We start from the raw sequence: 16,448 nt of genomic DNA, 5'->3' as shown, positions 1-16,448 counted from the left end.
GCCTCTCCCTGCTCAAAGCTGCAAAACTTGGATGGGATGGTATAGCTTCAAATCTCCTGAGGTACCATCCAAGCCAGAGCAAAAGGCTGCTCAAATCAACACTGACTTTCCACCTAAGGACATCACCAACCAAGAAATCATCTCTTATGCCAAGCTCAGGTTTCCTAACCAATAACTTGTCCCAGTCCCCTCAGTCATGACAAGTCTGATGTTGGTGTGGATCCAAATATTCCTAAATATTTCTTCCAACAGTTTGATCTTCTGTGATTCAAAACTACATTCATAGCTTAGTCGTGGTGGAAACGGTTAAGTTTCTAACTTGTAAGTTATTCGATTTTGAAAAAATAGGTGGATAATTCTTTCTTAAGAACGAGAAATGCAAAGCAAAGCAAATATAGTTTAATTGTCTTACATAAGCTGTCTCAGCAGTTCTTAGGAAAAAAAAAAAAAGAAAAAAATCTTATTTTTATAGACATTTTCACATTTTCCCTGAAAACATATAAAGTTGAAAATACAGAGTAGTCACCCATAAGCGGACTCATTTTCAGTTTGAATAACCTACAACTGGTAAAAGACAGCAATAGCTCTTCAAAGTTTGGGGAAGTTTCAGTAGCATGGGAACATTTGCTGCAAATTTTAACCAGAACTTGCATTTTTCTATCTAAGATTTAGAACCTTTTCATAAAGTTCCCTAATCCCCAGTCATTCTTACTTTTCACTGGTATTAAGAATACTTAGTAAATGTTGAAAAATAATTTATAAATCCCAAACTTATTTCCAGAGATCAATTCTTCCTCTCAGTGTTGGAACACAGCATAAAACTTTTGCAAATCAGCATTCATGCAAAGAGAACTGTTAGCATGAAAGGATCACTCGTGCAAATACTTGCTCTTACATTCAGTTTCTGCCCTGGGCAAAGTCCATCATCAATGTTTCTGTGAGCAAAGAACAATTCTCCATGTACAAATGGCATATCTTAAAACACGGCCTGATTTTCAGAAAATGCTTGAAGGCACAGAAGGGAAGTGAGCCTTCTTTTAGCATATGACAGCTGGGACCTCCCAAAGTGGAAGCATTGATTTTCCTAAAAAACGTGGACCTGAAATGAACGCTTGTACTTTCCTTCCCCAGGCAGAGACTTTGGCTTCTACTTTTATTACAGTCCCTTTCCACATATATTCTAGAAAGGTCTTCCTTTGCAGCTTTGATTTAGTTTCAGGCCCATTTCACTAGGGCACAGCAAAAGGATTTGGAGTATTTGAGAAACCTTCAAATGAAGTTGCTAGAGAAGAGCTCGCAATCTCCTGCTAAATCACCTATGCCATCTGTCCAGAATTTCCTCAAGAAATTACTACGAAAACATACAGCCAAGATCATAACGGTGTCCCCAGATTCCTTTGTAGATGTGTTCTTAATGTTCAGGGTAATTATCTTCTCAACAAGACTCAACAATAATCACAGACTTTTCCTTAGGTAATTTAAGGATTTCATAAATGGTGAAGACATTTCAATGTCTTGGTCTATATACAGATGAAAGCCATGATTATAGAAAACTTACAAAAATCTCTCTTCAGGGAAAATGAGGAGAGTTTGCTACATTTACTAAATAATTTAGCGGCTGCATTCCCTCCTTTTTTTCAGGGAAAGTAATAGGTCCATTTTGGCAGAGACGCGCAGTGTTAATTTGACTCGGTCGTGCTCTGCCTGGCAGGCTCGCAGGTGCCAGGACGAGCAGCTGCCGCCTCCCTGGGCTTTGCACCCGGGGTCTGCCCACAGCTCAGCATCCTGACTGCCTCCCTCAGCACCTATCTTCTGCCTCAGTAGCAGCTCGCGATATGGTATGGATCACAGCTACAGCAACATGCCAGGCCTCAAGAGCTGTGGTTTCTGTCATACTCCACCACGATCTGGTTATGTTAATCCAGTCATGCTTACATACAATGACTGGCCTGGGCATTCTTGAAAGAAAAAAGACCGGCAACCTCTGAGCAGAAATGGCCGTGTGACACATGGGCACAGTCCTGCAGCTGGTGAGTGGCATTTGCTGAACTCGTTTTACGTCTGCCTGAAAATTACCTGTGAACAGTTAGCAAGATTCTCAAATGTGCTCATTAGCTAGAGGATTATTCTCCATGTGCAGTCAGCTTGTAAAAGGTTTGCTGTGAATAGTTGCAGTCTCTATCAGGACAATTACTTACAGAAGTTACACAGTGCTGCTTCTGGGCTGCAGCCGGATGACTCCTCTGGCTTGCGCAGCAAGAGCTGTGAATAGCAAAATTAAGCACACAACTTCAAGTCACAGGATGGAAACATGATGCTAAACATTTGCTTTTCACAACCATTTACCATAGCAAAGCTTGAGACTTTTCTCACTAATAGCATGGCAATCAGATTTGTTTCAAGAGACAGAAGTCCAAGGACCAGTATAAGAAATGTTCATTCTGGACAACGGGTATCTGTAGATCTCATAATTGACCAAGAACTTTCCCTAGAATAGCTTGAAATCTTTATTTGAAATGTTCTAAGACTTTTGTTACCTCTAATCTTTTCACAGCACAGATTGGACATCACAGCCATGACATTACAGGACTAAAAAGCTATTTTATGTAATTTTGCAGTGTGTAAGATGCACTGGCTACAGTCTCCATTTCCCTCAGTTACCTGCGCAGTACTCATGGTAATGAATACACCTGCCTTTATTAGAGAAGAGATTCTGAAAAATATACACATTTAGAGAATGCAATATATGGTTTCCTAAAATAACGTACCATATGCAGAATATTAGCAGCATTAAGGTTTCACAAATACTTGAGTCCTTTAAATGCACTGACCCACAAAGCCCACGCTCCATGTCTCAAATCCATGGTGGCTGAATTTCTTAATTAACACAGCCTTCTAGATATTAAACTAATTGCTCTCTTTTTGTTATGTTGTGGCATTTCACACTTGGTCGTTTTCCCCAGTGAGGTTTCCAGCGTGGATGGTTGTCAGAGACTCACAATGAAGCCAGAAAAAAAGCTGCAGATCAAGGGTGTGCTTTGCCTTTCTCAGAATTGTGTCCCAGTGCATCCAGTGGGTTGCTACAACGGGACACAGTTGCTCTCCAAGCATTAAAGTGGCATTTGTGTATATATTTGTCATGGCTATGTTTATTTACGAGGGCATATGTGGGCGCTGAGGTCATTGTGTTCCACAGCCTAACGGGACAGTTAAAAGCCTCACTTAAAAATACTGCTCCCAAATGTTTAACACTACTGATTAATGGGAAAAGATCACAAATCCCAAGTTCTGCGGCAAGTAGCAAAGGAGATGACAGATAATGTCTGCCTCATTAAATTGCCTGGGTTATAGGGCAAAACCTACTGACACTGAAAAACCTCCGCAACAAGCCACAAATTCATTTTCCTATTTTGAGGAAAGGGGAGAGGGCCATGTGGGTTCCGGTCATTTAACAGCTGACCTTGGATCTAATGAGGAGCAGGGCTGGCAGGACAGTGCCAGCTGTAAGGATCTATGAGATTATATGTATATATTTCTCAAATGTTAGATTGTTTCTCTCATTTTCACACCTCAGTGTGGATAGTGGCAGGGGATGACAGCCTGAAAGCCTGCCCAGCTGGGGCTGTCAGTCTGAAAGCCAAGTGACCCATTGCCTGGCAGGGGACCCTGCTCCAGGCACCTCCAGGCCATGCTCTCATCTGCTTTTATTTAGGAGAAAGAGACCATAAATACCTAATACATGGGAGGCGTGGGCTTCCTAACAGCATTTTGGTTTAATTCAAACAGGCTGCAGTAGCATGGAACCAGAAAGGACATTTCTAAGAGAGGGCTTCTATCATTTTACCTGAATCCCTGTATGCATTGTACTATCCAAAGTAAACGTTTAGTATTTCAAAGACTTCTGTAAAACTAATCTGTTGCAAATTTCCACTATCCTGCAGCTCTGAAGCTACATAACAGTAAAATCTAGGAATCGTGACCTACCCCGTACAGCATGCCAGCAATGTCTTCCTAGGAAGAGTGAAGTCTGGTTTGCATGGAAGGGATAAAGAGGGATAACTTCCAACAGGACTAACTGAATTGTGTTAATATACTTCTAGAGTTTTATGGAGTCTACTGGGGTGCTGATTTTTACATGGGTAAGACAGCACACATATCCTCCTTTCTCCTCCATCGTCTGCTGTGTGTTTGCCCATCAGTACAGTTCTCTCTCCTTGCCAAAGTAGGCTGTCGTTAGCTGGGCAGACGTTACCAACATTTAGTCTGAATAGGATTTGTAGATATTCACGTGCATCGTTGCCACTGATACTATTAATCCTAAGATAAAGTACATTATTTTTCATTCTTCAAGTAATTTCAAAATGTTTGGTGGCATATTTTTGGGGAAAAAAAAAAAAAAAAAAAAAAAGAAAGAAAGAAAGAAAAAAAAAGTAGGAAACCAGAACAAAATCCACAAAAATGCTAGAAACCAGAAAATGATTTTCATATACTTTTAATCATGCATAGCATGTTGGCTTTTCAAGTAATTTTAATCTTTATATATGTATATATAATATGAGATATATCATATATATATGAGAAATTATTCTTTAAAGCATTATTTCACTTATACTGCTTTATTCTAGTACACTATCTTGCACTGTGGTACCTCATGAGAAATAAAAAGGACATCCAAGAAATGCATTAAGGGACTTGGCTTATTAATGGCCAGCTCACTTTTATTGCCATAGGCTTTTATGATGTAGCAATGGAAAATTTTTCTTCATCTTTTTCAGAAATAACAGAGAATTCCAAGAAATGGAAGCTGCTGGTAGTAAAAGAAAAGCTGCGTATCATCAGGGTTAATAGCTGCTACCCAAGATCCATGAATGATTACAGAGTTACTCTTCTATATCGAACTTTCCAGTTCCATTGGTAATATGCTGCCAGTCTGGGACATCGGTGCACTGATGGTGAGAAGGCTGTTTATTCATTACACCAAATAGAAGAGCTACAGGAACAATGGCTTCAAAGGTCTCGTGCTTGTATGTTTTGACAGTAGTTTGTTGGGCAAGCGCTCTTTGGTACTTAAGTATAACTCGTCCTACTTCTTCCTACACTGGCCACAGACAGCTCAATAGCATATCAATAGCCAGGAAAAACGTTTCCTTTGGCAACATAAGAACTCGACCTATAAATCCTCATTCCTTTGACTTTCTTATCAACGAACCTAATAAATGTGAGAAGAGCGTCCCTTTCTTGGTCATTCTCATCAGCACAACTCACAAAGAATTTGATGCAAGGCAAGCAATTCGAGAAACATGGGGAGACGAAAACAACTTTAAAGGAATTAAAATTGCCACGCTATTTCTTCTTGGAAAAAATGCAGATCCCGTGTTAAATCAAATGGTAGAGCAAGAAAGCCAAATTTTTCATGACATTATTGTAGAGGATTTTATCGACTCTTATCATAACCTCACTCTGAAAACATTAATGGGGATGAGGTGGGTAGCAACATTTTGTTCAAAAGCTAAGTACGTTATGAAGACAGACAGTGATATATTTGTAAATATGGATAATCTTATTTATAAGCTGCTCAAACCCAACACCAAGCCGAGAAGAAGGTACTTCACTGGTTACGTTATAAACGGAGGACCAATACGAGATGTGCGCAGCAAGTGGTACATGCCCAGAGATTTGTACCCTGACAGCAATTACCCACCCTTCTGTTCAGGCACTGGCTACATTTTTTCAGCTGATGTAGCAGAACTGATTTACAAAACCTCCCTTCATACCAGACTCCTCCATCTTGAAGATGTGTATGTCGGACTCTGTCTTCGGAAGCTGGGCATTCACCCCTTCCAAAACAGTGGCTTCAACCACTGGAAAATGGCCTACAGCTTGTGCAGGTACCGCAGGGTGATCACAGTGCACCAGATAACACCAGAAGAAATGCACAGAATTTGGAATGACATGTCAAGCAAGAAGCATCTTAGATGTTAAGATTTTTACAGATGTAAATACCTTTTTTAAATATTGCTTTAGCCTGGTTATTTTTTGACAAAGTGATGTACCGATTTACAGGTTAAACTGTGGGATATTACTGTGAGAGGATTTTTAATGACTGATTTTTCATTCTCGTTTTGACTACTGGTTTACAGACTTCAGGCTCTTTTCATAAGGACATTACACCAATCAAAAGGATCTAGAATCAAATCTCAGATTTTGTATATTATCCTCTGTCACACATATCAGCTCCTGCATCTGTACGTAAACGTACAGTAATAAACTATCATGAGCTGCTTAACAGTTCATGCCCCAGCCTCTGAGGTAAGACTCAGGCCCAAGAAATGAAGAATTACAAATATACTTTTATCCCTTTTTGACACCCTACAATCATCCCTACTCAGAGCTTTGTTAATAAAATGAACTGTATATATTTGCACTGATCTTACACACCTACCTTAGCATCTGTGTCTTACAGTACAATGTGTGCAATCTCCAAACAGCTTACAGATGGCGCAGTAGCAGAATTTAGACAGGTAAGAACATCAAAGTCTCATAGGCCTTAGAAACAAACCTAGACACACAAGAATATTTTTATTCCCCCAAATCACATCCCTTCAAATCATTTCAGAAAATGCCCCACTTCTTTCTAATGCCAAAAGTAGCCCCTAAAATATCAACTCAAATTTTAAAATGGTATAGGATCTGTAGATAAAATATAAAACAGCAGAGATGTATGAAAATACATCTTAAATATCTGTGATAAGAGTATGAATACCTTAATTTTAAAGCAAATGCAACATTTCTCATTAGTATGGGTGCATGTGGATTTCTTCTTACTTAGGAATACTTCAATAGGTCCAATAACACTATCACAGACTTTTTTTCTTTTTTTTTTTTTTCCTTTTGTTTTGTTTTTTGAAATGATTATCTTATATAGCAATATATAATTGTTGATACGCATCGTATTCCTTCAACATTAGTTCGTACACTATGTACCTGAAAAAAATAAAATAAACAAAAGTAAAGACAAAAGAACATTTCTTAAGGGTAAACTACTTTTTGCTATAGTGCATATATGAATGAGATTGTACCATATTTATAGTGGTTTAGACAAGCAGAATTTTATCCCACACATTTTCTGTTGGCTGAAGAACTTACAGAGTACGTAATAGTTACGTACAATTTTTATAGCAAAATAGAGGGCTTTTAAGAATAACTTATTAAAAAACAAACAAACAACCTTCAAGCCTTTGTTACAAATCTGTAGCTCTCCATTAGAGCCAATACTCAGAGGCCAAGCTCGAAAAAGAACCAGAACTCAAGAGATCCCCAGAGCATATGGTAGAAATTAAATACACAAGATTTTAGTCAAGTTTTATAACGTCCTCATATGTTTTGAATATGAACATTGATGAAATGTGATGAAAATTATTTTCTGGAAAATTCTTTGATAGGTTCGAGCCATCCCTACTCAGTATCACCTTCCAACAAAGAACGAATATGTGACGTTGCTTAATGAAGAATTCACAGGCAAGTCACAGGTATAAAACTCACCAAATGTATTATTAGCTGTAGAGTACTCACACCATCCACAGCATGTACAAATATCTCATACATTTCAGCTGGAGATATGCATAATGTGAAAACTGGTAAGACTGTATATTATTCAGGATGTCTATAGAGTTGTCAGAAATTAATGGAACAAGGATTTAAAGGAAAATTCTGAACTGATTTTCCCATAGGTGTACATAGTACTTTGTAATGATAACAAATGAATGAAGATGCTACCCCAAAAGTTTTGCAGTTTTATGACAAAGTGTTAGTCCCATTCACACATGCAGCACTGTTTTGAAAGGAACTACTTGTAAATAAGGTGAAGTGCACCTGGCCCTTGAGCCACAAGCATTAGATGTCTCAGAGATGTACTTCAAATCTAAAGGCGAAGATGCGCAATACATAGCCCAGGAGTTACTGCTAATCAACAGGAGCTTGTGCATCCTTCGTATGTGAAAATCAGTAGTTTTATAAAAAGAAATACTGAATCTCCTGCAGCATATTAAGATTTATCCTTCCCTAGTTGACCTACTCCTTGTTAAAGTTGCTCTTGCTTCCTGTCAAACTCAGAACTCCAGCAAAACAAGGTCCATCTAATTGCACATATGAATATATGTATATAATACACAGAGAATGAAATTCAGCTTTTCTTACCAAGGCCCCAGAATATGCAGTTTAGGAAGGGAAACTAGGGTGGAATTCATCCCCAGCCCTCGTTTAAGCCACAGAGCACGGGCGCAGCCTGACCAGGGCATGCTTTGTAAGAATTCCAGCCAACAGGCTGCCATCACTTCCCCGTCTGTCTGTGCTGTGCTGTAATCTGGGGTTTCTGAATCCACAGCCAAATGGACTTGGTGGCCTTTCTTCTCCCACTGACACTTTTGTGGCCTTTGGTTAGTAACCCAGAGGACAGCAGGGCTCCCAAGTCCTGGTACCTCAGGGCTCAAGTAGCACAGCAGCCTTGAATTTCTCCCCTGGTAATAAATAGACTGCATTAATGATTAGAGGATACACCTTGAAAATAGTATCTGAAAAATGTATTTCCTGCCATTTATAAATAGATAGATCTTCAACAGAAATGTAAATGTTCATCTTGGAACTTATGTACATATTTCTAAGACATTTTCTTCTGTATTCAGCTGTATATATGCATAGAGTCTGCTTGCTGCGTAGTATTCTGTTGTGCATGGAGCTGAGTTAGGCATTATATTTGTCCAGTGTTTCAAGAGCCTTAAGCATGTGTGCCCTAACTTTTGAATGTACAAGATTTTTTTTTTCTTTTATTGTTAAGTGAATTAAAAAGAAAACAAGAGCCTAATTTTCTACTTCTATTAATTTTCTGATATTAGACTTCACTAGATTGTTAAATATGTATGAACAGATTTATTTTCCCTTTGCTCATAAACTGCAGTATTGCAACCTAGAGCTAGAAAGGGAGCAATAGAGCTACTCATAGCAGTATGGGAGTTACTGTCCCTTCCACTCAGAAGTATTTGTGGCACCTTGGGTACTGTTAAATAAAATGTTTTGCGTTGGGCTTCCTTTAATCAAAAGTATTTAGTACTTAAAGGCCATTTTGTTTCACTGGGCATGGGGCAGATGAAAATTTGGTTAAGATGTTCCAGCTTCTAGTCACTCCAAAAGTGTGAGTATAAGATTATTTTGATTTCGAAACGTACATTAACAGAGCATATTGAGCTAAGAATCTATTCCTCACTTTTGGAGGAATTTTCCACTTTCTTGGCTAAATCTCTGACAGTGTTTAGACAGAAGTCTCAAGATTCATTTTCCATCTTTTCTAATAATAATGTTGAGTATCAATTTTGATTCATTGTAGGGATTTTTTTTGTCTTTATAACATAGGTGGCAATGGCAATTTGTAAATGAAGAATGTAATTAACTAGAAAAGCTTGTCAACAGTAACCGAACTTTAAGTGTATCATTATATATGACTGGCTGTACTTATGTATTTATTTGTCTAAATTGTATATATTGTTTTATCTCTAGTGTCTGTAGGAGTGCATTCTTTTAGATTAAAGTATTATTTACAGTTTTGTGGGATTGCCAGCAAAGCTGCTAATCAAGATACTATTTTTTTGTATCAATGTCAAATAATAAAAAAAATTAAGAACAGAGTCAAAAGAAAGATTAGAAGTGTCATGTACAGTTTTCTTCTTCATTCCTCTCTAGAAACATAAATGGTATTATCCAAAAGCATGATACAAATAAATAGGTTCATTTGTCATGAGAAAGAATATTGTTCTGTAAAAGCAGATTAAAAAAAAATAATCATTGGAAAAACAACAAAAATATTAGTTTTATTCATTATTTGTGCAAAATCTTAATCAGGCAGATGTCCACACTGATAAGGTGTACTACTTTGTTTGGTTCCAAAGAGTTAAGACAGCAATAGTAACATCTAGCAAAATTAGCAGTAAGTTCATCATCTGCTCAGCATGCCCAGCTCATCAAAGTGAAGTTTGGCAGCCCGGAGGTGGAGGAGCTGTTTGACTCCACTGGCCCTGCAGCTGCTGTACCTCTTGGTACCTTAATACCTAGGCTTGAAGCCACGCATGAATGGGGGCAGGGAACCACAACTGTCCCAAACCCTTGTATTGTTAAACCACAATAAACTCATTCCGAAGTTGCTGTATGACCCCCAGAAGGACACCTGCACAAAGGGAATGGGTCCTCCCTGGCCTCTCCCAGCGACACACCAACACGGTCACAGCCTTCTGCTTCCACAAGCCCCAGAAAAGCAGCAGGGAAATTAATGAGAAAGCACAACCTGAATACAAACAGATTATGGAGTTAGTCTAGTGTGGTGAGTCAGGCTAGGCTCCCAACACAAATATATTAACATGCCATTTTTCCAGTAGGAAGGCCTGGGTAACCTTAGGGTCTCTATCAAAGAGAACAAAACCATAATAAGAAGACAGAGACCCTTTTGTTTCAAGAACTAGCTGGAATAACTCCTTTCCCTCTGCCCTCCCCTTTGCGGTTTCCTGCCTGAGACTCAGTACCTGACCATCTTGAGCTCTGGTTTCAGAGCTCAGTAACCCAACATCACCCATGGAGCTGAGGAGCAAATCCACCCACCTAAGATGCAGAACAAGCCTTTTGCAAACCAAAGTGTATTTTTCTCCTTGGGTTACCTTTTTCAGAAGCAGCTCAAGCCCGTGACAGACTTGTCAGGCATCCTAGAAGTGTCTGCGGCAACACCATCACCTTACAAATTATAACAAGCTGCTTTAAAACAACTTTGCATGCATTAAAAACCCTCCAATCATTTTCAGATTTCTCTCAATTTCACCATAGCCACCCAAGTCTAATTGCAACACTTACATGGTGTTTAATTAATATACAGCTTGGAGATATACAGATATTAGCTCTAGTAGGGTGGATTTCGTGTAGCTTGATTATCTTAATTACAAGCATTCTATTTTCTCATTTACTTAATTGATTGTCATAGATTTCCAAAGAAATTTTCACTGCCTTAAGTGAAAACAATATATTAAATAAAACCATCTTAAACCTGCTGAAGGTTTCCAACTGAAACAGCAACATGCCACAGAAGAAGACCCATATGACACAAAATGTTGTAGTGAATAACACCTGCTTATTTTTCTCTTGTTAAAAATGGGAATTTATGAAACAGAAGAAAAAGTCGTAAGAAAAAGGATGAATATGCATTATTGACTCAACTGCACCTGTAATAGAGTTGTCTCCAGCCTCTCCTCTGGTGACATGCCTAATGCAGAAAAAAAAAAGGTCCATTTTTCTGGCTAGGTCTGCATGTTAGCTCTCTCTACATTATGTCTCTGCCTCATCTGAAAGAGCTAAGGAGAGCAAGAGGTGATTCATTCTTCATGCAAGATTTATCTTTGAACATTTATTCTGCAAAGGCAGTGTTAATGTCAAGCTGTGCAGAATTATGTGAAATGGCTTTGTAATGCAGACAACATTTATTTGAGGCAAGCTAATAGCCCAAATTTGAGGTTTTCTAGGTAATACCTACTAACATCTGCAGTTAAATCAAGACTACCATGGATAATTCCAATTCCAACATCCCCTTTTCCTTTAGGGGTTCCCTTACTCCAGCCTATTTTCTAGTATGATCCCTTACTTAGAGACTGTGGGAGAGAGCAACAAATCAGAAGCCTTAGTATGCCAACAAAGTGGGGAAGCAGAGAGCTTCCTACAGCGCCATTAGGGACGTGCTAGGAAGCCCAGAGTACAGAACTATTTAACGTGACATCCATCCTTCTTTGGCGATGAGGATAGCAGCCATTTAAGTGAGAGAAACCACAGCCAGCACCTCGACTCTTCCAGCCTGATGGAGCCTGTTGGGCTCCGAGGGCAACGTGCTCATATGGTAAGAGCTGATGCGTGATAAGACATTTATGGGAACATCTTAAAGAGAAAAGCAGTTGCAAAGTGTAGCAAGAGAAAGGGATAAGACATTTTGAAACGTTCTAAAACTTTTTATTATTTATTCAACTTCATTAAAAATCCCTCCTCAAAAAGAATCTTGAATTGTGAGACATTCCAACAGTTATCCATTATCCATCAGAGCTCACTTCATACATATTCAGAGACAATGAAGTAAAACACCGGGCTCCATTAGCTGCTGTACCGCACATTACATTTGGATTGAGCTGTGTGAAACAAATCAGATTTGACTCAAGTCACAATCCAAATCAGTTTCAAAGGGATTTGTGCCTTTTTTTTCTTTTTTTTTTTAAAAAAAAAAAAAAAAAAAAAAAGGGCTGGGTTTGATTCTCTTTATCCAATTGAGGTCTCACTCCAATTCAAAGTGAAGTCAACTGGGATATCACCCAGGTTTCTGGGGAAGATTTCTGGGGAAGAACACCATATTCCAGAAGGTGCTTTACTCACCAGAAACTTCATCTCTCATCAAATGCAAGCAAGAAGACAAAGCAAGCAGTAACCTCTCCAATTTCCCATTAAACCCACTCCTTATGAAGACAAAGTAGAACAAAGACCTATGGGTTTGTAAGCTGTGCAATGACAGGAGGTGCGTAACACTTAACTCCTGACAGGAGAGAGCTCTCCGCTGAGTTATCTGCATCACCTGGCTCTCTGCCACTTCACTAACATGTTATATTCTGCTCATAAAAAGCCTGCTTGGCAGCACTAAAAAATGCACACTACTAGCAAGAATAGGAGCCCCACAGGGCCCTATCTGCTCCTTGCAATCTCTCCTTTTCCATTCCCTAAACTGTTTTTATTTTTGCAGTCATTGCATTGGAGAGAAAATGGAGGCACAAAGATAACTTTGCTAAACTTCTTTCACCTGGAAGAATCCCAACAATCTCTGGCTTAGGGTAATTTTATTGCCCCTTGATTTTTATATTTTTTTTTCTGTTCAGAAAAGGAAATAACGAGTCAAGTAGATTTTTTTTTCAAGCTGGCACCAGGCCTTGCTGGTGACCCCGTAGTACCATTAGTGCCCCTCCCATTCCTCAGATCATGCTGCACTTAGAGCTCATGGTGCGGCCCCTCTGGGCTCTCACCCAAGCCCATAAAGCAGTGCTAAACCTCCTCCCTTTTCTCTGCATACTACCAGCCTCTAGCACAGCATAGCTCCCGCACCAAAGATCTCCCCTCCCATACCCACATGCCCCCTGGCCAGGCCAGGCCAGCCGCCCTGCCCACCCAAGTCCCAGCCACCCACGGTGGTGGCTCAGCCCGCAACATGTTCTTCTTCCCCTCTGGCCCCTGTCTGCCAGCCAGCCCTGGAAAGCTGCCACACAAGGTTTGCTATTCCCCACTTAAACCCTCTTCTGTAAGAGAGGACAGAGACCTTGGCTTTCCTCCTCTTGCTCAATTTGCACAGATCTCACTTCAACCTCACCCCACTCTTCTGCGCTTCTAACCTGCTTCACTTCCCTCGTTTCCTTCACTCCTCGCACCTTCCCATAGCACAGCATCCCCTCACCAAACTGATGTACCCATCCAAAACAGGCACAAGGAACAGAATGCAAGGTTGTGAAGAGATGGTCCCTACCTGAAGGGTTTACAGCCCTACCTTGTCCAAAGCCAGGCAAAGTAAAATCAGTGAGTTTCAGAGGACAAGCTGTCCTACATAATGTACAGAGGACAAAACTGCTCTTTCAAGAAAAGAAATATCTTCTTTGGTGTTGTCTCAACCAGGTTTGGTGTTGTCTCAACCACTGCACAGCCTGTGTGAGATCGCACAGGTCTCGGTATCACACACTTGCCTCATATGAGTTTTTTCCATATATATATATATATATATATATATATATATACACACACACTTTTTTTTTTTCAATCTTTTCTCATGTTAGCCTTAAGCAGCTTGTAATTCAAAACACTTTTTTTTTTTTTTCCCCACCACAGTTTAACTTCCACTTAATCAAGTGCACTTTCATCCACCATTTCAATGCCCTAATCTTTATATCTGCTCCTGCTCCCTGCGTTGCCTCCCCTTTTCTCACTGCTTTCTAATATTCAGGCTTCCAGCACTGAATGTGTTACAGGTGCATCTGCATGAAGGCTGAGCACAGCAGTACTTTGCTCTCTATCCCTGTTTTTGAGGTATCAGCGACTTGGTTATTGGATTCATTTCAACAGACAGGATGATTTGTCTTATATGATCACACTTTAAAAAAATTACTTTTGCTATCATACAGTAACTACAGACGGTAGGCATCAACATACCCACTTTGCCTTTGAAGTACCTAGTTAATGAACTTGACAAATATTCCTCCTTCAAAGGCCACAGAAAAGTCCTGATCATCCCGGACGAAGTCATCAAGGTGCACCGAGGCTTTGTATTAAGCTCGCCCTCACTTTGGAAACACCTATTTAGCTTCCAGTTTTATTAAATTTCAGTTGCTGGTTGGCTTACGAAATGAAGTGCTGCTGTCTCCGGAGAGTGCTATTATGTACAAACGAGAGTGGCTTGGTACTTCCCGGGAACTGTTTTATTCTAACAATTACAGTATATCTGTACTTTGAATTACAAACTCGGCTGATGGCAAGGTTGATGATAGGCTGCTTTAATTGGTCATTAAAAGCCAGGATTATTTACTGCCTTGTTCCTTGGATTCAGCATCTCTACACATGGGGATAAAACTAATGGGCCAGAATAAAGAATATATACAGCATGTAATTAAAATTACATTTTTTAATAGAGGAACATACATGCACACACTGCAAGTGCTGGCATATACTTGGAAGTACAGGTTATGGAAGTATACATTTTAATTTGTATTATGCTGCAATTTAGCCATTACTTCAAACAGATGGGTGAGTCATGCAACATTTTTAAACTGATTTAATTACTTGTAAAAGTATTGGCTCGTGTTAATTAGGGGCCATAAATTACACAATGGTTCAAGGATTCCTTTAAAGGGGATTTTGAACGTAAAATGCAGTGAGTTTTTTTCACAGTATCAATAGGAAAACAAACTGAGCATTGCAAGCCAGTACTCGACAAAACAGTTATTGGCTATTTGTTTTATCGCTACAGAAACAAGATCAAAACATTCCACCACTCTCACAAGCCAAGAATGCACCTAACATGAGATTTATTGCTGTGCATTTGCACCTCAGAGGTAGGCGAGTGTCAAGAATAACATGTAGACGACATATCCATCCCTATGCGTAGAAGAGGGATCAGACTGAGGAAAAGCAAGCCGATAACCCTCACAGTCCCCCCACCACACACCGCTGTGTGCACAGTTGAGGTACCTGGAGCAGGAATACCACCGCTGTCCTTGTTGAGGGCAAAGTCATTTGCTGAACTGTGAGTTGCAAGGAAGCAGGTCCTTAGGTAATCTAAACGCATACTAGTCTGGGAAATATTCCCTATTCGCTTTAACACTTAAAATCCAGATGTTGCTTCTTATCTTGAACTCCTGGGATGCCTCATAACAGTAACCTTCATGCCCAAGCACCCAATCTATGAAAATAAACTACAAACAAAAATAGATGCATCCAGTAAGTCTAAACTAAGTAGAAAAACGTACAACCCCATCAGTACCATAAAGGAGTACACTCCAAGTAGATAACCAGACAAAAACCGTATGGAAATAATGCTTATGAATCTCCCTTGTTGCAATATTAGCACAGCAGAGGTTAGCAAGGAGGGGCCTTTCTGACTGATGATGCCGGCTGCTCCTTCCCATCGCTAAGAGTACTGGCTACCCTCATACCACGTGTAGTGGGATACGCTACAGTGTATCCTACAGATCCTACAACCTGAAGGCTCACATCAGCCTCTGGTTTGAGCACTTTCTAGTATAACCGGGCAGAAACCTGGTAGGATCCTTGGTTACAACTTAGTGCAAAACTTTCACTGGGGAGCCACACATTTTACCTCGAAGAATAAATCATTGTGCTCCCAAACATTACATTTTATCACTCCTAGGCTGTAAGGAGAGCAAACCCTGCGCAGATTAAGTTGTCTCATTTGTGACAGATGATTATTTCCCAGACATTTCACATGATGAAATGCCTTTTTTTTACGGTTTGGAAATTGCTGTGCTGGAAATGTCATAGAAAACAAGCTTCCACTTTTACCTTCTGCTAAGCCCAAGAGAAATACCAAATCAGAGGAGTATACCGCATTTCATTTGAATGCTGGGCTTGCCACATCAGTAGTAAACTAGAAGCTGCTTGTTGGTGTTAATGCTACCAGCGCCTCGTGTTCTCCCTTTCCAGCTCAGACACTGATCATCAATCACATTTCATTCTCTTCATTTCCATGCCCTTCCTTTTGAAAGAACCTAACAGCCTATTTTCTTATCCATCACAATTTCAGTAAGGCTGCCACTTGTTTAAGGAAAAAATGCTTAATGTAGTGCAAACGTTTGTAAAGAGAATGGAAACAATTGCACCTGAAAAGTTTCGTT

At 39.7% G+C, this 16,448-nt stretch overlaps 1 protein-coding gene and 1 long non-coding RNA gene across 4 annotated transcripts in view; one reads left to right on the top strand and one right to left on the bottom strand.

Annotated features, from left to right (window-relative positions):
* Positions 1 to 9,821, top strand: part of B3GALT1 (beta-1,3-galactosyltransferase 1) — a 202,925-nt gene extending 193,104 nt beyond the window's left edge. For both annotated transcript variants that reach the window (XM_084523213.1, XM_084523212.1), the window contains exon 3: positions 4,776 to 9,821. In XM_084523213.1, the coding sequence (XP_084379339.1) occupies positions 5,002 to 5,982 (981 nt within the window). In that variant the 5' untranslated portion in view covers positions 4,776 to 5,001 and the 3' untranslated portion in view covers positions 5,983 to 9,821. The remainder of the gene's footprint in view (positions 1 to 4,775) is intronic.
* The window catches only part of LOC311438623, a 227,453-nt gene that overhangs the window by 201,804 nt on the left and 9,201 nt on the right, over positions 1 to 16,448 (bottom strand). The gene's annotated exons all lie outside the window — the stretch shown is intronic.

The sequence above is a fragment of the Aythya ferina genome, assembly GCF_964211825.1.
Source record: "Aythya ferina genome assembly, chromosome: 6".
Taxonomy (NCBI): domain Eukaryota; kingdom Metazoa; phylum Chordata; class Aves; order Anseriformes; family Anatidae; genus Aythya; species Aythya ferina.
Note: the sequence above shows the minus strand (reverse complement) of the source record. Positions and strands in the feature narration are given on the sequence as shown.